General features: G+C 38.5%; 2 protein-coding genes and 2 long non-coding RNA genes across 4 annotated transcripts; 2 read left to right on the plus strand and 2 right to left on the minus strand.

The window, feature by feature from the left end:
* Window positions 1-1,429: 1,429 nt before the first annotated feature.
* Window positions 1,430-4,929, plus strand: LOC137948522 (uncharacterized). The gene is made up of 3 exons (XR_011111632.1): window positions 1,430-1,499; window positions 3,392-3,446; window positions 4,788-4,929. It is a non-coding gene; the product is annotated as an uncharacterized lncRNA (long non-coding RNA).
* A 19-nt stretch (window positions 4,930-4,948) lies between these two features.
* Window positions 4,949-6,157, minus strand: LOC137948521 (uncharacterized). Its single transcript, XR_011111631.1, has 2 exons — window positions 5,485-6,157; window positions 4,949-5,359 (listed from the first exon to the last, which is right to left on the minus strand). It is a non-coding gene; the product is annotated as an uncharacterized lncRNA (long non-coding RNA).
* Window positions 6,158-6,329: 172 nt separating this feature from the next.
* LOC137947571 (light-inducible protein CPRF2-like) lies at window positions 6,330-16,950 on the minus strand. Its single transcript, XM_068793374.1, has 6 exons — window positions 16,295-16,950; window positions 15,453-15,549; window positions 8,155-8,365; window positions 7,924-7,999; window positions 7,005-7,130; window positions 6,330-6,890 (listed from the first exon to the last, which is right to left on the minus strand). The coding sequence occupies exons 1-6, from the start codon at window positions 16,640-16,642 to the stop codon at window positions 6,471-6,473; spliced, it is 1,278 nt and encodes a 425-aa protein (XP_068649475.1). The 5' UTR covers window positions 16,643-16,950; the 3' UTR covers window positions 6,330-6,470.
* Window positions 16,951-20,171: 3,221 nt separating this feature from the next.
* LOC137949020 (sec-independent protein translocase protein TATA, chloroplastic-like) lies at window positions 20,172-22,399 on the plus strand. The gene is made up of 2 exons (XM_068795277.1): window positions 20,172-20,601; window positions 21,942-22,399. The coding sequence occupies exons 1-2, from the start codon at window positions 20,299-20,301 to the stop codon at window positions 22,086-22,088; spliced, it is 450 nt and encodes a 149-aa protein (XP_068651378.1). The 5' UTR covers window positions 20,172-20,298; the 3' UTR covers window positions 22,089-22,399.
* Window positions 22,400-23,067: the final 668 nt, after the last annotated feature.

The following is a 23,067-nucleotide window of genomic DNA, read 5'->3' on the forward strand; positions in this document are numbered from 1 at the left end:
CTATGCGAACTACGACAATCTTTGAGAGTTTTGTTTTCGGAAATCTAAATGCAAATTGGGGTCGTGTTCAGCTTAAGGGATTCCATTCAACTGTTGACTGAATCATGAAAAAACGAAGAAAACCCAGAAAAGAACTACAAGAGGAAGAAGACGAGCTTTGTCTTGTTTCTTGAACACGGTGTAAATAGTATATAGTACTAACCCATATAATGATTGGATGATTTTCTTGGTGAGCGACAAGGACTGTATCGCCGGAGGAACCTAAGCCTAGAAGAGGCCGAAAGCCATCTGGGCTCTTGTCCTTCTTTGCTGCGCCTCTTTCGGTTCTTTCGACCTTTGCCTTGTACACAGGAAAAGAAAGAAGTCTAGGTTTGTATGGAAATTTGTAACTAATAGATGTACAGGAGCCAGCATTTTGTTCCTTTTTTCCCCCGCTGTACAGTGAACAAGAATATGCTCGAGTCAAGAAGACGCGGCTTTCGGCGGTCTCCTTCTCGAGCGTTTCTTGTTCTTGAGAATTCAATGTCAACCCGGCTAATATTGTACAGAGAAAAGATAGATGGCAATTGTACAAAGACAATTAGTTACAAATTTCCATAGAAACTTATACCTCCTTTCTTGTATCGTTTCTGCCTCGAACGTTCCCGAGAGGTAGATCTTGCAGCGGATTCTGTGAATACTCCTCGTCCGGAAATCTTGAAGAACGACCTTCACCCCACGTATTTCCCCCCCTTCTCCCTCTCCGACGCCGCGCTCACCTCCAACGACGACCTCGATAGCATCAGCGCCAAAAACGCCGACGACTCGGAGGATAACGACTCTAAGAGAGTCTTTACGGCTGCCCGATTGGAGAACAGTAATAACAATGTCAATGGAAGAAATGTGAAGCCGAAAGCGGAGAATTCGTCAGCGAAGCATGAATCTGAGGTCGTGAAGGATGAGCGTGCGAATGCTGTGACGGCTGTGGGCCTACAGCGCGAGAGAAGAAAGTCTGAAAAGAGAGGAGAGGAGACTTTGCCGCTTCCTTTTTATTGTTAACCTCTTAATTTGTTTAATTTCTTACAATATATAATAGCAGTTATTAATGGTTTGTTTTGGGAAAGATTTCCCCGGTATTTCCACATCAGATCCTCTCCCTTTGCTGGTTGAGTTTTCTTGATTTGCTATAATAGTTACTCTCACATAGAATCTTCCTACCTTTTCTCTCGGAGGTGGGAGTTTTTTTTGTAGTTTTATGAGAAGGAAGGAGAATATTTCTTATTGCTCCAGGTTGATTACAGTGTGTTGAATATTATTCGGATTGCTTTGAGGATGGTACATGTTCGTAAGATGACTATAATATTCAGATAATTTTTGAATTTTTGCTGGATTTTAGTTTTGTTTACTGATTGCTATAACATTAAGCTGTTCTGTCTTCTACTGTTTATGAAGGCCATTGATGAGAAGATAAGAGAGCTGTCCAATTGTCACATTGTTTACCCGGAATTGACTTCCAAAAGGTACAATCCCATGGTTTGTTCTCTGCATGCTTGTAGATTTAAGATTATGGATCAACTTTTTGTAATTTTATTTTGATTGATAGACCACAATAACCAATCATCTGATTGGTACTGGGGGTTGCTAAATTATAAAAGTTTCTTAATGGTTGGAAATGGATTTGTAAAAGTAAATGGTAATTGAACAGTCATTCACACTTGAGATCTCTAGTAAGATTGGTGAATGTGATGAGGTTGATTGATATGTGTTATTTTCTTGACTGTAGATGACACACATTCCCACACCCCTTATCCCCTTGTGAGGTTTGAACCCAAGTTGTCACATTAGAAACCCACCCCATGTGATCATTGCATCAAAGGGCCAACGGAATTCACAAGTATTATGACATCCTCATCATATGTAACCTGATAGAATATCTAAAGTCTGATTGATTTCACACATTCCTTTTAGAGTAGAACCTCGAGGGAATTCATTTACAAAGGTTTAGAAAGCGACTAAGAGGAGAGTATAAATGGTTTTAGGTCTAAAAAAGATATTCTAATTCAGAGGAAAAAATTCCTTAAAAAAAATTCAGAAGAAAATTAACTTAAATGAAGAAAATTAAACTGAACAACTACATGCATATTCAACTGAATGCTGGAGAACAAAACTATCTTGTAGTTGAGGTTGAGGGTTCTTTAGCTTGATAAGAGTTCAAGGATTATGGTTTAGAGAAAAAAAAAGCCCGGAGACCAAAATTCTGAACCCATGTTCCAATTTAATTTTAAACAGAAAACGGAAAGAATTCAGGTTTAAAGAAGCAAAGTTCAAAAGAAGGTATGTCAAAGAGAAAAGGATGTTGAAGTTAGACAAATTAGGGTTGAAAAGAGTTAGGACACGGCCAAATCTGTTGCTACATTAATGCATCATTATCTTCAAAAGAAGTGTTTTTTTTTTCTCTTTGATGAATGTTGGGAAGAGAAACAGCTAACTTGGAGAAAGAAAAGAATACAAAACATTAAGCAAGAAGGGAAAGAAGATTAAGGAAGAAGTGAGGAGATAGAAAGCATTTAGAAAGCTTCACACCTAATGTACAATTAGCAAATTCCATAATTTTCATTCATCAATTGATTTAGTAAAAGATTAGCAAAGCTATATGTAACTACTGACCTTAAAATTTAATGGTCTAGATTAAAACATCAACTAAAAAGTAAGGGCCAAGATTGGAACTTAAAAAGAAAATCTAATGAGCCCTAAAGTTAATGAAAGATAAGACCTGCTAAACATACTCCAATAAAATAAAAACCAAAATTATGTCTAAAACCCAAATAAAATATCATATACAGTCCCTAATCTACTAAAATTAAAACTTAAGTCCTTAAGTCTATTAAAATTATTAAACTCAAACTTTAGGCTATTCATTGAGCCAAGTAGCAAAGATTCCCTGTTCTTCCTTGAATAAACTCAAAAACCTTCAATCTGCATCACCATTCCAAGTGTTGGCACTTGATAAATATGTTCTTGCTGATTGATTGTAAGCACTGGATAGAGAAACTTTTGGGCCTGGTTAATTATCTTGAATGGATTTATATCCATGCTTTTCGGATGGCTGTTACAAGTATTTTGAAAATAAAACAAGTGAGGTTTTAAAAAAAATGTGGGTATGTTATGTTTAGAGGATGAACTTTCTGCTCTGGTCCCTGTTTTTCTTTGTGCATTTAGGGTACATCTCATGTTAGGTGTCTGCAATGTGTGATGGTGAACTATATCATTCATAATGGATATTGTGGATTATATCAAATGGGAATCTTATTTTTTAAACTATTGGAACAAGTATGGATTCTAGATTTGCTGACATGACTGGCTCACAACATTTTCCCTTGCTCTACCAATGCTCGATATTTTTTATATCCAGAAAGAGGCTGGCATTTCATGAAAAATACTCAAGGTTGAGGATATTCCTGGATTAAGTGAGTTGTGTCTACCTCTTCTCTCAACTCTCTCTTATGTTCCTTGAAACTTAGTAGAGGAGAAAGTCAACGTTGTTGAATATTGTTATATACACACATGTTTGTCTTTATATTATTTTTTTCTAAGCATTGTCATCCAATCATATATGCTGTTATTCTAATCATTTTCTACTTAGGTGAACAGTTTTTTGGTGAGTCATACATAATACTTTGCTAATCTCACTGAGATACTGGTTTAGTGAATGGACTCACAGATTTTCCAATTTTCTTGTCATACTTCTCTTAATGTATTACTCAGGTCAGTTTTTGTATAAGGAGCTTAGTCTAGACATGTCTATGGGTAAATTAATCTACTCCAACTTCCTCTTAACTCTGTTTCATTTTTTTCTTTTCTACAGAACTATGTAAATTTGATAAGGTTGGATAAAACTTTATTCTTTTGTTTCATGCTTTATCTCCTTTTAATAACCGAATCATCTGAAGCCATGTTTCTTGGCATCCATCATTAAACTTGAGTGAAACAAGCTTGGTGACTATGACAAACTTGTTTGGAGGAGAGGGTGATATGGTTGAGTGTGGTTGGAATTGCATTATTGAAACAAATGTTTTGCAATTCTTTCCTGAATATAGCAATTCTAAAAAATATGTTTTCTGGAATTATGTTTCACAGAGAAGAGGTTTTAGGGGAGTAAATAAAGCAAAGAAAGAAAGAAATATAAGTGCATGAAAGAGTAGGAGCAGAGAGAAGAAGAACAGACTATTTTTCCCATCTCTTAAACTTATTATGGAATTTCATTAATGTGGGTAAAAAAATATCACTTGTACTACTGTAGTAATTCCAATGCTGCAGTAACCCCGTTCACATTAAGACTATAATTAAGTTTTGATGCATAAGAAAATTTTAAGGATGAGAATCTATGATATCCTAACCTCCGAAATGAATTAGTTTTAGTTTGTGGAACAATCCTGTGCATGATAATTTGGGTAACTACTGTGACCTTATCTGTTGGATGAGAATATACAAGTCAAACTCCTTGTCTATCTGTATGTATTTTTTTTCAAGAATACTGATCCTGCAGATTGGGTTTTTGCCCCAATGACTACATGGGGGTTGTTTTGGTGTGAGGTCTCTATTTCTAGTCTCAAGAGGTGTATTGGGTGTAGTGTGAGTGTGTAATCAGCATTCAGGACAAAATGGAATACTGGGCATGACTTCTTCCCTACTATGGGGATTTATCATATCTTTGTTTGGAATCAAGCTCTCATACTGCAATAAATTGGTAGTTTTCTTTGCTGTTCATCCACAGTTTTTTGAATTGAACTCTTTTTTGCATATAATAGGAGAAGCAGGGTGGACTCCTGACCAGTGGTGCCCCACGATTTAGAACTGCAAATGCTTATAACTTCATTCGTGCACTACTGAAGGCAAATAATTGTTCTGTACACTCTCTCTCTCTCTCTCTTCAGTAGTTGCCAAATAGTTTCTGTGGAATACACAACACTTTCTTTTTTTGAAATGCAGAAAAGATGATTTCATTGAGGAGAATGTCTAAAGGTCCCCAACTACATGAATAAGGGGACCAAAACAACACAAAGATAGCAAAATTACATAAAGTAAAGCATATTAAAGCAAATTAAAACCTAAACCCTAAGCAAATTAAAGCAAATTAAAACCTAAACCCTAAGCAAATTAAAGCAAATAACTCAGTTCTGCCTTATAGTGAGCTTCGCAAGATTTTACACACTCGATGAACATGGGGCCAAGTGATGTCCATGTTGGCAGTAAGATTAAACACCTCTTCCACAAGGGGCAGCAGTCTCCAAGGTGGAGTAGAGTTGTTTTTACCCGAGCTAATCACTCTGGATGAGTGACCTTTCACAACCATAGCATTTCTGCATTTGTGTTGCACCATCTGGATATCATGAAGAAGACCATAAAGTTTCAGCACTGAAAGAAAATCAGAAAAGAACTACAAGAGGAAGAAGACGAGCTTTGTCTTGATTCTTGAACACGGCGTAAATAGTATATAGTACTAACCCATATAATGATTGGATGATTTTCTTGGTGAGCGACAAGGACTGTATCGCCGGCGGAACCGAAGACTAGAAGAGGCCGAAATCCGTCTGGGCCCTTGTCCTTCTTTACCTCTCTTTTGGTTCTTTCGACCTTTGCCTTGTACACAGGAAAAGAAAGGAGTCTAGGTTTGTATGGAAATTTGTAACTAATAGATGCACAGGAGCCAGCATTTTGTTCCTTTTTCCCCCCTCTGTACAATGAACAAGAATATGCTCGAGTCAAGAAGACGCGGCTTTCGGCGTCTCTTCTCGAGCGTTTCTTGTTCTTGAGAATTCAATGTCAACGCGGCTAATATTGTACAGAGAAAAGATAGATGGCAATTGTACAAAGACAATTAGTTACAAATTTCCATAGAAACCTATACCTCCTTTCTTGCATCGTTTCGTTTCTGCCTCCAACATTCCCGAGAGGTAAGATCTTGCAGCCGATTCTGTGAATGCTCCTCGTCCGGAAATCTTGAAGAAATCACCGTGGCCTCGGTTGCATGACCTCTACGGAGATTTCCGGGGGGATAGAAGAAAGCGTGGTAGTCACGTGCTCTCTGATTCTTCGTCGTGATTGAATCAAGGTTCAGAGAGAGGAGAACTAAAAGAAACCTTGATCGAATTTATAAAGGGTTTCTTCCGTAGGGCTTTTTGCGAAAGGCGACAAAACGCACGAGGGTATCTAACAACGCGAAACCGTACCGTTGCAGACACGGAATCCGGTCTTCAGAGCCAGCCGACAAGTGACCGTAAAAAGTAAAAAGTAAAAAGTAAAAAGTAAAAAGAAGACCAAAAGCTCAAAACGGGAGTTTAGGGTTTGGCAGCTGCAAGTCAATAGAAACGTCAATTTACTGAAAATAGTGGACAGTGGACTTCTTCCAAGTACTGCTTGAAATCATGAACTCAGCAGAGTTGTTTAGAAACAAAAGGATTTTGGTTCCAGCTACAATAATGACAGAATATTCACACTTGACCCTGTTTAGTAGTTTCGACTGGAAGGGAGGCTTCCGACTCCCACCCAGCTTCCCACTGCACTGGAGTACAATTGGATGCTCCACCACGAATCCGTTTCTGCAGATGTTCCAAGCTGGCGACCCGCTGCATTGAAGGGGATCGTTCCATCTTACCTCCAGAATTGTTCATCCCATGAACCTCCCCAACTGGGGGCGGGGTAGGGATGTGCGGAATGCCAGCATTTATTCTTTGATCATGGGTTGGTTGAAAATAGTGCTTTGGGTCTTCTCTCGCAGTGGGCACCGCGGCATCTGCTACATCAGACGGACTGCTGGAGAACGGCATGTTGATGGCTGATATATCTGACATGGTCGGGAAGAGGGGATTCATCCCTGTCACTCTCTTAACTGTATCTTCAGCCATCTTAACCTGAAACAAAGAGTTAAAATAGTATGCATATTAGCTATCCCCTCTAGTAGTTTTGAAGTTCAACTTAGCTCTTTAGTAGGTAAGCAAAAATATGGGCCAATGGGATGCTTTTACCTTTGCCCTCAAAGTTTCAACGTCTGCTTTCAAAACTCTGTTGTCAACAGCAGCTTCATTATACTTTTGGCTAATGTCTGTGAGTCGCTCATGTAATGCAGAGTTTTCCACTCTGAGTTGAGCAACCTAAGAACCAAAAACATCAAAGAGATTCATATTTTAGAAATATAGTTAGCAGACAAGAAATAAATATATCCTTACCGGATAAGTTGTAGCAGCCGTGTTACACAAGCACTAACTATACATAGATCACCATTTCTAGCCAGGCCATAGGCCATAGGCCATGTGAAGGGAGATGTCATGAATGTTTCCACCAGTTTTGGATGGAAAAACCTTCACGTCCAAACTGCATGTTATAGAGCTACCACATTTGTGAAAATGTGTCAGTCAAATGTAGTGTGCTGGCTGGCTCTATACAAGAAAAAGTGGAGATATTCTCCTTAAAACTCAATTTCAATGTGAAATGATTTGAGGATGGAGAGGTGCTCCACTTGTAATCTCTCTACATGATGATTAAACAATCTCTGAAGAATGAAGACTGCAGCCATCCCATGAGCGGGTATATAATTCATGTCAGTGACAAGTACTTTATTTCCAGCCTATGATAAGTGTGAAGACAACCAGATAACCTAAGCATCATACATGGGACTTTTTTCTTCACATTGGTTAGCCAAGGCACAGCATGGTCATGTGAATCCAATTGACACATGTTTTGATCTTTTTACCTCTAGCCAAAAGATAAAACACACAGAATTACATGCATTTTTTTGCAATAGTAATAGAAAATATATACAAAGATCACCTTCTCAAAAAAAAAAAAAAAAAAAAAAGAATATATATATATACAAAAGCCTACCAAAAAAAATATATATATATACAAAGATCAGTAAATTATCAACACAGGAGAAAAAGGTAAAACCTGTGTCTCAAGTTCACTTAAATGTGCTTGTTTCCTTCTTCTAGACCGTCTTGCAGACTCTCTATTGGAGATCATCCTGCACAGCATCATATGACTCAGAAACAAGGATAAAGAAAATACACATCACTTACAGGAAGAATCGATAAAAATTCTCCTGTACCAGAAAACATGACCATTGTTGATCTTTCTCACAGAAGAAGAAAATGGCAGAACTAACACACATGGTGTTACCTCCTTACACGTTTTGCATTAGCAGGATCTGAAGGCTCGTTTGTTTCCATTTCAGGGTCATTATCATCATCTTCAGAGTGCTCCCTTGATGACCCGCTAGTAGAAGGCCGAATTTGAACTGCCGCATTTTTCTGTATGATAGTCAAAGATGGAATAACTATTGGCCCTCCAGTGATAGCTTTATCTTGTGTATTGGATGAACCACCTCCAGCTGTTGAACAGCCAATTAGAGAGGTGTTAGACAACTATAATAGAGAAGCGAGCAGTAGTTCCTACATATTTTTGTTTTTTGAAAATAAACTCTGTTATTAAAATAGCCTATTAGCCAAAGCCGAGCATAATAAGCCCGCAAAATTGATGCATATAGAATCTGTATATACAAAAATAATTATAATCTGTTAATAATGGTAAACAATTCATTTTCCTCATACAGCAAGCAATGTGAGAAATGGATTTTCTTGGTAGTAGTTTATTGAGAGTCTTTTTTACATAATGATGTAGAGAGAGAGAGAAAGAGAGAGAGAGAGAGAGAGAGAGAGAGAGAGAGAGAGAGAGAGAGAGGTGGCAGATCAACAAATCGAGGATATGATAATTGGGCTCAACACAATGAATTACTTTAGCAGTCAACAACAAAGCAGCGAGTTGAGACAAAATTTAATGTCTCAAAGGGGTATTTTGGTTATTTTATCATCCAGGGGTATTTTGGTCATTTCACCACAGCTGTGGTTAAATTTCTTTATGTTGTTCTGCATGTTAAGTTATGTTTATTAAGTGTATAGGGATATTCCTTCGTCTGTTTTAGAAGAAAAAATTCTTATACTGGTCCTTGGTGTCGTTAGTGCCATTATTTCTTGTTTCTCCTCTAGTGTATGGTTGTGTCTGTTTTGCATAAGTGTTTGGATCTTCTAGGGATAAGTTGTTATCTCGAGCAGTTAAATGTGTTTTTTTGGGGTACTCTCGCACATAGAAGAGGTACAAATATTTTTGCTCATACATTAGAAAGACATTTGTATATGCAAATGTTACTTTCTTTGAGGATGTATCTTTCTTCTCATCTGTGTCGTTACCATCTGGTCCTATTATCTCACGTGGACTTGCGTCTGTTAGCCTTGTACTAGATGATGAGCCTGTTGGACCGTCACAAGCAGACATTGTTGAGAAACCATTACAGGTAAATAAACGTAGGAAAGAAGTCTCACCTCCGACTCCAAATTTGTCTCTCTCACCAGACCATGTGAGACGGAGGATGAAGCCATGGTGTGGCCAGACACCAAGGCAAAAGACTGTGCAAGTCCAGTGCACAGCAATAGCAGCAACGGCCAAGGCCAAATGCAAAGGCACGGCCCAGAGGGGCGCACACATATGGCTGGCCCAGCATCAGCTGCAGCAAAGGAAGACACACTTGAGCTTGCCAAACGGATGGCCAAGCAACAAGGTGCACAACAACCCCAGCAGCCAGCCCAGACACAAGGCAGCACGCCAACAGAGAGTGCTGGCGGGGCGAAATGGGGTTGCTGGCGCCCATAGAGTCCTGGCGGGGCGAAATGGGGTTGCTGGCGCCCATAGAGTCTTGGCGGGGCGAAATGGGGTTGCTGGCGCCAACAGAGTCCTGGCGGAGCGAAATGGGGTTTCCAGGAGTCCTGCGCCAGCAGGACTCCAGGCGCCAGGCACGCGCCAACAGAGTCCTGGCGGGGCGAAATGGGGTTTCCAGGAGTCCGGCGCCAGGCGCCAGGCGCGCACCAACAGAGTCCTGGCGGGGCGAAATGGGGTTTCCAGGACTCCAGACGCCTGGGCGCCCAGGGCGCCCCTGACGCCAGAATTCGGATTTTTCGGATTCTGGCGGATTTCTTGGCGTTTTTAGAGATATCTAAAGCCAAAGGAGAGGTTATAAATAGAGGGGCCTCTCCCATTGTAAAGAGGTCGAAAATCCTTAGTATTCTTTACTTTTCAAGTGTATAGAGAGAGTTTTTAGCCTTGGCCTTCAAGAGTGTTTGGCCATCCTTTGTAATCTTGTATTCGTAATACAAAGTATGTTTTTCTCTGCTATATCTTGGTCCTTTCATTGTCCCATTTGGCTTGCAACTTCTTGTGTGAAGTATTGGTTGGAGGATCCGAGGCTCAAGGAGGCTGACTAGTTCTTCGGAAGAGCTAGGCCGCACGGGGTAGATATTCCGCAAGGCTAGACGGACTTAGCCTAAATCTAACCGCGTGACACCATGACTCTAATTCGTCTAAGGATCCTGGAGGTAATGATCTACACTTTCCTATTGCACTCAGGAAGGGTGCCAGGAAAGGTACACGATATCATTTATCTCATTTTGTATCTTTTTTTTCTTCTTTATCTGACTCCTATAAAAAGTTTGTTTTGTCCATCTCTACATGCACTATCTCTTCTTCAGTGCAGGAGGCACTTTCGTCTCCTCATTGGAAGCAAGCTACGAATATTGAAATGGGGGCTTTGATAGATCAGGGCACTTGGCAACTCTGTGACCTACCATCAAGAGCCAAAGTTGTTGATTGCCACTGGGTTTATAGTATCAAGTATAATGCAGACGGTTCTATTGAGCGATATAAAGCTCGGTTGGTTGGACAGGAGAATACTTGAACTTGATGTGTTTGAAAGTTTATCGCTTGTTGCTCATTTATCATCTGTTCGTATTTTAATCTCGGTTGCAGTTAATCAAAGGTAGCCCCTATCTTATGGTGATCTGGAAGAAAAGGTGAATATAGAGCAACCTCCCAGATATGTTGCTTATGGGGAGATACATAGAGTATGCAAACTCAAGAAGGCGATTTATAGGCTCAAGCAAAATCCGCATGCTTGGTTTGAAAAATTCAGCCAGGTTGTGATATCTATGGGAATCTAGAGGAGTCATTGTGATAACTCATTGTTTGTGATGAAGAGGTCATATGAAGTTGTGGTACTATTAGTTTATGAAGATGAAATTATATTATCTGGGAGTGATATTTCTGGTACAGAGGATACCAAGTCTCATTTGTCTGCACATTTTCAAACTAAAGATTTGGGGCCGCTGAAATATTTTTTGGACATTGAATTGGTGAAAAATAAAGGAGTTGTGATGACACAACGTAAAAATATAATAGATATGCTTCAAGAGTACAGTTTGTTGGGAGCAAAGCCATGATACCCCAATGGAAGTGGGATATGATCTCCACGATGATCAGAGTGCTGAATTAAATGACAGAACACGGTATTGGAGGTTAGTGGGAAAGTTAATTTAAGCAATGGTTACTAGACCTGATATTTCTTTTGCAATAAATTTAGTGAGCTAGTTTACATCTTCGCAAAATACACTTAGAAGTTGCACAGAGAATTTGGAGGTATTTGAAAAGGGGCACCAGGAAAATGTATTTTCTTTAGGCCTAACAATCATATGAAGATAGAGGCTTTCACTGATGCAGATTATGTTGGGTCTAACTGGACAGGAAGTCAACCTTTGGATATTGTGTCTTCTTAAGGGAAGATTTGGTTTGTTGGAGAAGTAAAAAGCAGAATGTTGTAGTTTGGTCTAGCGTAAAAACTAAATTCGGGGCGATGGCTCACACAGTGAGCGAGTTGATGTGGGTTAGATCAATCTCACGGGAATTGGGTTTCAACCAGGATGGGCCAATTAGTATGTTCTTTGATAACCAGACTGCAATTTTTATTACAGGTAATCTGGTTTTCCATGAGAGGACTAAACACATAGAAGTTGGTTGCCACTTCATTCGAGATACAGTGATGAAGGAGGTAGTAACTCTGTTTTTTCAGTCTAGAGATCAGTTGGGAGATATCTTCACCAAGGCCCATGGCAAGTGAGACTTTTTGTCATTTTGTAACAAGCTGGAACTCCTGGATATATACGCCTCAACTTGAGGAGGAGTGTCAGAAAATACATCCAGGGGTACTTTGGTCACTTTACCCTCCAGGGGTATTTTGATCATTTCACAACCTCTATGGTTAAAATTCTGTATGTAATCTTATTTTGCATCATATCTATGCTTAAAATATTCTGAAGATATAAGGAGAATAAGATTTATTAAGTGTATAGGGGTATTTCTGTAATTATCATCTCAAAACAGTTATTTAAGAAGATCTTGCGGTTTTGCACGAGCCTCTTGGCTCTTCAGAAAAGTCTCTGCTTTCTTTCTCCTTTCCTCTCAATTTTCTCTTATTCCTTCACCCAAATCTTCATTTTTATTGAATGATACACTTAAATGCTGTCATTTCACAGTCAGATTTCACAGCCAAGAGAATGAATATGACCAAGTAAAAAGCACCAAGTAAAGATATAAGGATTTCATGTTTCACTGTAAAATCTGACAGTAAGATGCAAACCATATGCATGACAACAGCTTTTTGTGCTCATGTGTTCAGCTCCATATGTCAATTATCATTATATGACAACCAATTGATCAACTGCCATGCCCTTAAAGATTACAGGTCCAATAAAGATAAAATATTCTGTTAACATGCAGGGCAACCAATGAGTGAAATCAGTACATCGGATGTGGCAAGCTGAAAAAACAGGTCAAAAGCATTACAAGTCCAATAACGATTAAAAGGTAAATATTCTGTTAACTTACAGGGCAAACAAAGAGTGAAATCATCATGTTAGATGGTGGCAAGCAGAAAAAACTGGGTCAAAAACATTACATGCCAGCAGATCCAGAAACAGTAGGACCTTTCTGAAATCATATCACATAAATCAAATTTACAGCCTTCCAAGTCAACTTAAACTAGCACTGATTCACTTGTACAGTTGAACAAGTTACATTAAGCAGATTTGTTCCTTCTTTTCAAAAGAACATAAATAATTACATTAAAATCTATAATACCTCATAGAGAAAGGATCTATGCCTAGTATTCCCATAATTAAACCTCCAATATATCCTCTTTTTCCAACTATTCTAAGTTATCTACTTCAAGAATCTAGAAAACTAAAGGGATAGACAATATTCATAAATATGTTAAGGAATAGTCCCACATGGATTACTGAGTACAAAGATCTTCAGTTTATTAGCTGGAAAAGAGGTTTCCTAAGTTGGCTAGTCATTTTGGGATGGGCCTTGGACCCAACTTCACATGGTATCAGAGCATGTACTCATATGTGGGCCTGCACCTAAAAACTATCTATTTGTAGAGCCACAAAAGAGGGCTAACCATATCCAGCCAACTATGGTTTGGGAGCGTATACAACTTCTAAAGCATTATATGTATCCATGCAGAAGGGCCACATGTCCCAACCTCCCAAAAACAATAGCACTTATCAAGAGACATGTGATCAGGCTAACTTAAATGCTCCAATGGCGAACTGACATTTCTGCAAATTTCCATCGCATATTAATAGATCTTAGTCAGGGGAAAACAAGAGACATTATGATCAATTTGTGTCAAGGCCCCAAGACTTGATACAAACACAAATTTTGCATTCATAAGGAAGAGATCTCCACATCCCAGAAAGCAGAAGTCAAATCTTTTAGATGTTCCCTTTTTTTTCTTTGAAATAGTGAAAGGATGAATAATTTCTTTTAAAAAAAAAAGTTAAAGAGTTTTAAGAAAAAGTGAGCAGAAGTCATCTTAACAATGTTACTGAAATTGGACCTACTTCCACAGACTTACTGACCAAAATATCTTAATGAAAACAAGAATTTTGAACCTTCATTGTTCTTTTTTCTCTCATTCAATTGTTAATCTTTCTCTTTCTATACTCGTCTTTATTTTCTAATCCATTTGTTTCCTTAGGTATACCATACAGCATCCACGAGCATTAAAAATTCATACAAGTGCTTTCATTCATAGTCTAGGCCGTTCTAAGAGCCATTTCATAATTGAAAAGTTTCAGGGAGTTTCATATAAGTGGTATTTTTTTTTTACTGTTTCTATTGCACATATGCAACCTTCATTTGCTTGGTAGTCTAAGGTCTTCCCTTGACACTTTTCAGGAGATAAATTGACTGTTTCTTCTTCTTTTTTTAAATTATTATGCTATTTTTTGCTGGTCTAAAAATGAAAGACACTGTGTGTAGTTAAGGAAACATCAACTTTATCTTTTTTTTTAATGAAGATGTATAAAACATCAACTCAATCTAACAGTTCAACTATTAATATTAACACATTCAGAATTATGAAGAAACCTACACACAGTGTCAAAGCAAATAATGCAGGTGCCATTAAGGCAGCATTTGGACCAGAACTTCTACAGAGCTATTGATACCATAAATGATAAAGCTTAAAAGTGAGAACTAAATATATTACTGAAAGAAGGAATATAGGCCTCTTCCTCATGTTATTAGACACAGGAGTTCCAAGCAATGACCAACTATTATTTCAGGGTCATTACTAAAAGAGGGGAATCTTTAGCTCTTTTTATTCTGTCAGGAATCAGACCATTTGTATGAACAAAGTATTTTATTATTTCCTCTACCAAACTTTTATCAAATTTCCTTTTTTACCTTTAGGAGGAACCCTTTCACATGCATCCAGTCTGCAAGCTTCTGTTTTCCAACTAATAGTAAACTCTTTTTTCTTTGAAAAGCCTCACCTTTTTTACATTATTCCATCAGTCACATTTCATTACCAAAGACTTCAGCTCAACCACGTTTTCTGGTAGCAAATAGCAACTTCTAGGCCTGCAAGCCTCAGTTTTTCATGTAAGGGCACAAGAATGAGGAACTTAGTGGTTTGAGAAACAAATACAAACCTTGGAAATGCAAGACCAGTCCAATCCCGCCTAATAACACAAGAAACACCTCCCCATGAATTAACCTTGGTTAATTAGCTTCAACTATGAAGTAAATTGGTTGACTCAGTCTATGGATCTGACAAGACCTTTGAGGCCCATAATGCATCCATATCCATACACTTCTCTGGGATGCAAAGATAGACATGGATTAGGGTATATGAAGGAGTTTTTATTTTTTGAATAGCAGAGTATATGAAGAATTGTTACAAGTTACAACAAGAAGGAAACCTAGGCTGTTTCCATCCTTAAAAATCAACATTTTTTACTGTTTAACATAAATGTCAACATAAACATGAGCTTCCCGAAGAAAATACCATATCTATTCTCTATTCTCTATTGCATCTAAAAGATTACCACATGCATATGCAGAGTATTTGATTTCCGCATCACCTATTGGAATAGCCCATACAGAACTAGTATGAGATGTAGTTTTCAGTGCCATCATCTTAGATGCATCTTTGCGTTAAAGATATCTAGGTTTACACACAGCATGTTGACAAGTCTTAAATAGCGTCAGACATGATAGCATCAAGTATATGATAAGAAGATCACCTTTAATGGGACCTTGAGATGTCAACTGTGAAGCATCTGACGCTGGTGATCCTTTATCAGCGGCAGGAGCAGAATCTTGAGATTTTACACTTGCTCCCTGATTTCATTAAACACATAAGGGAAGACATTCAAAAGCATATTGACGAACAGGTAACACATGCTTTGATTGGCTATCTTGGAAATTTTCTGGGTTCAGTAATGCAAAATTCTCAAGTTCAAACGACAAAATGAGAAGAGAAAATAAAGTTTTGATCAAAAACAAAAAACCAAAGTAAGTTAAATTACAGCTTTCCCTACAAAACCAAAAGAATATTGTTCAATAAAGTCCTTATTGTTTTTTGAGAAAACCTTTCGGGAAAGCGAATTAACGTCAAAAGTGCAAGCACCAGAGTAGTTCAGAACTACAGATAAAGCTTGGACGACGATGATGACCACGATAAGCAACAACCGACAGAAAACTAAGAGATTAAACATAAAATCGCTTCTAAGGAATCAAAAACATCAGAAAGATCAATAAAAGCAGACATACACACTACCGCTGATCTCCAGTTGACCACAAATCAGAAGTGCCAGACTTTGCTAGCTCACATAATGCCAACGGAAAACCGTCATTTGACCAGAGAAAGAAAACCACACAAGAACGAATCTAGCAAAAATGAATGCTCACAAGCAACAAAACCGTGATCAAAATCGACAGACAAAACTTATAAAAAACAACAACACAGACAGAAGACAAAATTCCCCACAAATTTTTAATCATGCACGAAAAAACCCAGCACCCAAAACAAACAAAAATAGAATTTGCAAGCCCACAATGCCCTCATCCAATCAAACTTGCCTACCCGAACCATCGCGACGGCAGCACAAGCGAGATTGAGCCGGCGCTTCAGCATCGCCTGATATTCCACGGAATCGAGCGGGACGTCATGCGACAGATTCGAGGGCTGCGGCTGCGGGGGCGGCTCCTTGATCTCGACCACCTCATCATCCCCAATCCCATCGTTCCCCGGGGGCGAAGACCCAACTGCAGCAGAGACGGACGGGTCCTCCGCCGCTGAGGCTTCTTGAAGAAACCTCTGAAAGGTCCATTCCGAGGAGCTCCTGTTCATCTTCGATGTCTCATCCTTGCCCAGCGAATGCGATGCCCAAAAGGGGTCTGCAATTTCCTCCACCGAGAACACCCTATCCATTGTTTCCTCTCTCTCTCTCTCTTTCTGTCTCTTCTATCCCCCAAGAGCGCTTGATTTTGGCTTGAGCTGTATCAGACGACCAAACGTTTTTTTAGCTTATACAGCAACGTCGCAAGGAAAGCGATGCTGAAGTGGGTCCGCTAGAAACAAGCAACCAATCAACTACCCTCCATTAATTATTATTTTTTTTCCTTCAATACTCCATTAGAGACTGTGAAATAAAGCTCTCCTTCTTCAACACACAGCCGCATCAACCGCAATAAATTCGAAATTTCCAGGTTCTTCCTCCTGTTCATTATCTGACTTTATCCATCACAAAAGACCTTTGAAAAACTTCCTTTCGAGCTTATCCGATTCGTATCAGGGAAAGGCTATTTTTTGCAGGCCAGTATGCCGTACAGCCTTCAAGGCACCACATCAACGAGCGTATGAAGTCGCATTCACGTGATTTCGAAAAGGAATTGAATTCTTCAAAGTGCAGAAGTGTCGTCGTTGGAAATTCAAAATTGAAAGTTTCAGATTTCTACTCTAGTCTCCAGGGTAATCTTCCCATTTCGTGAATCGTAAATTATTTTACATCTGATTGAAATGAGGCCATGAAAGATCAGCTTATTAAGGTGCAAATTAGGAAAAAAACAGAGATTTAAAAATCAAATTCGTTACTGATAGGCACAATAAGGTAGTATAAACTTAATTTAATCCTCATTAACATAGCAACAAGAACGAAATTCCAGATTTTATAATCAAGGTGAATCTCTTAGGGGAATTAACATTAAAAAAACAAAGTAAATGAAATTTTATTTGCATGCATGGAAAAATTCCGATTAAATTCAAGTAATTTGTGGAATAAAATCGGATCTCTAACGTCATAAATACCCAACAGCAAAAGTTTAGATTTTGAGGTTGGCAGCTTTGGGGGACAACCAGGAGACATAATCAATCCTTGTGCCTCAAGCAAGCGCGGCTTCTGTTCTTGACTGGTCTGCGGTGGGCCGCCGCAATTGATTAAATATATTCCTAAATTCAGAAGTGGATGAGCCAAACTTTTTTTCTTCTTCTAATTGCTTTATTTGATTTGGTAAGAAACAATGTATAGAACTGTCACAGGCGTGACAGGTCCATACATCACTAAAATAATGATTTCTTAAACGTGATAAGTAAGAGTTTGAAGGCAAAGAACTCTCAACAAGCATTCTAATTATTAATTTAAGCCTTGATGTTTATCCAAAAAGCAAACAAGTAGCACTTTTTCACTTTGATGGGGAACCCTTTTAGATAAAAACACCTCAAAACTGAGTCAAGTCGTCGGAATCGGTTAATAATCAGATTTAGGGTGAGTTGGAGAGTTGGGGGGGAGTGATTAGCTTAAGAGTAGAAGATGCAAGTCCAACTTCTTGATTCTGCAAATCCCAAGTTAGCTCAAGCTCTAATGCTATCGATTTTAAAAGGATATTTTGTTTGAGAAACTGCTTTGTTCTAAAATTCTCATAGCCCATTGTCTCCCCACATTGCCCATTATCTTTCTCTTCGCCAATTTTCACATGAGACTATAAAATCATCCTAGATTGACAACATAACACTTGTGTCTAATCAATGTTATAAAATTTCATTTGGTCATTAACCCAATGAAATGACTAGGTCAACCTTGTTAATCCATGATAATATCTAATGATATCATCATTTAAAAAAAAAGGAAAAACATCGATTGGAACTCTCCTCCTCTTCTCTTTGTCAGAGGCGAAGGGCCATTATTGCAAGAAACCTACCACTTTGATGTAGAAATAAAGGAAGGGAAAGATGACGGGCACAATCTATTTTTATATGTTTACTTTTCTCATGAAATACTGGATTGCTAACAAATATAAAAAAATGGAGGTTAATTATCAAACCTCCTAACAATAGGCAAAGGCATAACTACTCCAAAATCAGCCAAGAGAATGAACCCAAATTAACTCAGTCGCGGTCTATATCATAGCTTGGTCAGCCTCGACACTGGAGCAAACAACCATGTTTTGTTTTTTACTTTTCCAAGTTACTAGAGTTCCTTCTACAAATGTATAATACCACTTGTTGACCTCTTATCAATTTTTCACCCTCACTTGGTCCCCATTTCAAATATCAAAGAATTCTATGGACAACCACCAAGTGAATTTTCCTAAGAGTTTTCATGAGTCTGCTAAAATAGCATACATTAACATTTCAACCAATTGCTTGTATTGAGCATGATCTTTCAAGATAGGTGAACTTTCATCAAATAGGTCCATAATAACTTTACACAATGTATCCATTGGTTCATCCCATAGAAGTTTTCCTCACTAAGAATGTCCATTACATACTTTCTTTGAGAATGGAGAATACCTGATTTGTTTAAAGCTACTTCAATGCATAAGAAGTATCAATGAGAGCCCAAATCTTTAGTCTAAAAGTACTTTTGAAGATAGGTTTTGATCTTAGTAATTTCATCATTATTTTCTCTTGAAATGATCATGTCTCCACATATACGGTCGGGATTACATGGCCAGTTATTCTTTTCGTGATAAACATTGACGGGTTTGAGTTACTTCTCACAAAGCCAAAGTTTAAAAATATCACCCTAAGCTTATCACACCCTGAGTAATAAACACGAGGACTTTGCTTTAACCTATAGATAGTTTTTTGAAGTCTGAATACTATGCATGTCTCCACCCTTGGTAATAAACCTAGGTGGTTACTCCTCAGTCTAGTTGACATATGAAAATGAATTTTTCACATTGAGTTAGTGGAGAGTTCAACCTTTATTAACTGCTACTAAAATCAAAATGTGAACAATCTAGAAACGGGAGAGAAGATCTCACCATAATCTACACTATCTCTATGAATAGCCTTACAAGTTGAACTTTATACTTTTCTATAGTGTTGTTTGCTCTATGTTTAACTATAAAAGCCCATCTACGGCTTACTACAATACTGATTTTAGGGGAAAAATATAAAGTCCAGGCACCCCATGATCTTAAGGTTGACATCTCTTCCTCCATAGCATATTTCCAATTCGGACATTGAAGAAGTTCAAGTAAGATTAGGGGGGGACACTACATTAAGATTGGTAAAAAAAACTTTATAGGAAAGAGTAAACCAATCAAATGGCACAAACTTGGAGATAGGATATCTATCTTGCTCATTTCCTAAGAACGATAAGTAATTTTGCCTAAGTACTCTTTTTCAGACACTCCTTCTTCTCCTACAATTGGATTCACCACATCTCCATTCTTTGTCATAAGAGGCACTTCAAAAGTTCTTGAACTTTTAGTTTCTCTCCTAGTAAGTTGCAATTATACTTTGATTTGGTTCTTGGATACGAAATTAGTATGCAAACCAATTTGTGGAACAGGCCAGGATGGGGCAGTAGGTTCTGGAAACTGACACAAATCTAACCCAAACCCAATTGCTGTAACACTGGGCCTGAGATGAGGAATCAAATATTCAATTCGGCTTCTGTTTGTCAAGCCTGACATGAATGAATTCTTTGACGACTTTATACGATCTCCAGTTCTCTGCTAATTTTAAACTGCCAAACCTCATAAATGAGGTGAAGAAAAATGGGTCTGGGTTCACAGCTCCGCGTAATATCCCTACTCTCTTCCCTGTCTGAAAACGATAGGAAATAAACAAGTGCAGGGATGGCGATTTCTTCTGCTTCACTGTCTCTGCATTTAGTGCCGAGAACTACTTCATCTCGATCCTCTCTGGGTTCGAGCAACTCTGTTTTTTTCAATAATGACAGTGGTTTGTTTGTGAAGAAGAGTATTTGTGTGACAGTGAACAGGAGCGCGGCCCAAAAGGGTCTCGAATGCAACTGCTTATTTGGGCTTGGAGTCGCGGAGCTTGTAGTTATTGCCGGAGTGGCAGCTTTGGTTTTTGGGCCGAAGAAATTGCCCGAAATCGGACGGAGTGTTGGAAAAACTATCAAGGGCTTCCAACAGGTTTGTCTTTTTCTTTTTTAAGTAAAATTTATGCTTTTTTCTGGGTTGATCTTCGCGGGATTAATGTCCCGAGGATGAATTTCATTTTGATGTGGATGTTACTTGGATAAAAAATTTGTTTTGTCTGTTCTTAAAATTGATCAAGCAGCTGCGAAGAGGGTGTTGATGGCGAAATTTTGTCTGATATGATTAGCTTACTTCGAGGTTCTCCTTCTCTAGATTTTTTTTCTTTCTCATATTGCAATATAAACATGTTCTTATGATACCCGATTCTCTGGGATTCTTTCTGCAACAATTTGCCAGTTGTTGCTCTGTTCTAAGTTGTGCCGGGCATATTTATGTGGTTGTTCGATTTGAGATAAATAAGTTTTCTCTGTGAAACGAAATAGCCTCAGGATTTTCTGCTTCATAGTCTAATTTTTTGTGACTGAGGCTTGTACTGGCTGTCTGCCCAATCGGAAACCTTTTCCTTTATCTGGTCTTAGGTTGAAGCTGATTACTTAAGTGGCAGAGTAGACTTCATGGACTTTACTGGATGTTATCTGAATCAACAAACTAGTAGAATCCTAAACATGATGTGGTTTTAGAAGCTAAGTTAGCTTCACTGCAAAGCAGTTTAAGGGAACTGATGGTTGAAATTCTTCTGTGGTGTCTTTGAGGTAGAGCTGGGTTTGATGTTTAAGTAGTTCAAATGAGAAGAGATTCACAGGGAGAAGAAACTCCAAGCTACATGGACTACCCAGTGGTTGAAGACACAACCATGTCCAATCCAAGAACACAAAAAGAATTCAATCCCAACTTAGCTTTCATACTTAGAGTGGGTGTGGAGACTTGTTCTGTGGCGGTTGTCCAAACTCTTCATTTAGGCCCAGTCATTCAACCAAGATGCCTGCACATTCAAGTGATTAAATAAAATTGTTTTGTAGCTCCATGTGCATCTACCGATGGCAGCTTGAGATGCCTAATATTTTTAGTTTTTTCTTTTATTTCCTCTGAGAAAACTTGAATTTAGAAACACATGAATCCTTCTTGCCATTCTGGACTATCATTTAATAAATCATTTGCCTGTCCCAAAACCAACATCAACCAGTGGTTTTCTCGGTCTCGGTCTAGCATGCCAAATCTATTGCATTAATAACTCAAGCAAGGGCTGGCCATACTTCCACACTGATAAGTGCTCTCCAATGTGAAATGTTTCTATACTGTTGCCTTCCATCAAACACAGTGATCACTGTGGTATTGAGTTCTCTAGATTTAGTTGAAAATTAGTTGGTTATTATTTGGTGAAAAGTTCAATGCTTGATATCAACATTATGATTTGTTGATCATGAATCCTGCAGGCAGCAAAAGAGTTCGAGACAGAGCTAAAAAAGGCTCCTGAAGAGTCTACTGAATCTCCTCCAGATCAACCTGTGGTGGTAAGCGAAGGTAAGAACGCAGGGGAGAAAAGGGGCCATGAGGAGTCGGGGGCAAAAGAGAGAGCATGAGATCCAAAAACCGTATCTTCTGTTAACCAAAATGTGATTCTATATAATTTCAATGTTGTATCAGTAGGATTTGGAGAATTTATTCTAAATTGCCCACTGAATTAGGCTTCTATTTGTGTTCTTTATTCTTTGCAAATCAACCGGTTACACATTGCAACATCAGAGGCTCTGGAGCTGGTATTGACATGGATTTTGGGAGGGAATTTAACCACTTGAACTATTTCACTGGCCATATGTGCTAATTTGCACTGAATTAGGCTTCTATTTGTGTTCTTTATTCTTTGCAAATCAACTGGTTACAAATTGCAACATCAGAGGCTTTGGAGCTAGTATTGACATGGATTTTGGGAGGGAATTTAACCACTTGAACTATTTCACTGGCCATATGTGCTAATTTGCACTGAATTAGGCTTCTATTTGTGTTCTTTATTCTTTGCAAATCAACTGGTTACAAATTGCAACATCAGAGGCTTTGGAGCTAGTATTGACATGGATTTTGGGAGGGAATTTAACCACTTGAACTATTTCACTGGCCATATGTGCTAATTTGGTGGACTGGGCGAGCAATTTAAAGTGATGGAAGAAGTGGAGTGCACTTTCCTTCATGAGTTTCATCAGTGACCAAATGAACAAATATTAACTTCTCAAATTTACAAAGAGTTACTTTTGTTTTTACTTCTGTTGTTTTAGTACTTATTAACAATCTACTTTACAGAATTAGCGTTATTCAACCTGGATGAAACTTGGGTCAACCAGACCCAGTACCCTGTTTTGGTTTAGATTATATAAAAATTTGGTAGAGAGGGAAAACAGGTCATGCTTGGTGGTTTACTTCATGCTCGAGCTGGCACTTTGATGGAGGAAAAGGGGGAAAACCCTCCTCTTCTCTTGCCAACAGAACTCCTGCAAGCGTGAAATAGAGGGAGGAGGAGAGGATCTCTTCCCCATCTTCTCTGTCTTTCCCCTGCTTCTTGACCCA

The sequence above is a fragment of the Aristolochia californica genome, unplaced genomic scaffold, assembly GCF_029961685.1.
Source record: "Aristolochia californica isolate CCGP_79_NKW_82.1479 unplaced genomic scaffold, dmAriCali1.0.hap1 SCAF_13, whole genome shotgun sequence".
NCBI classification, from domain to species: domain Eukaryota; kingdom Viridiplantae; phylum Streptophyta; class Magnoliopsida; order Piperales; family Aristolochiaceae; genus Aristolochia; species Aristolochia californica.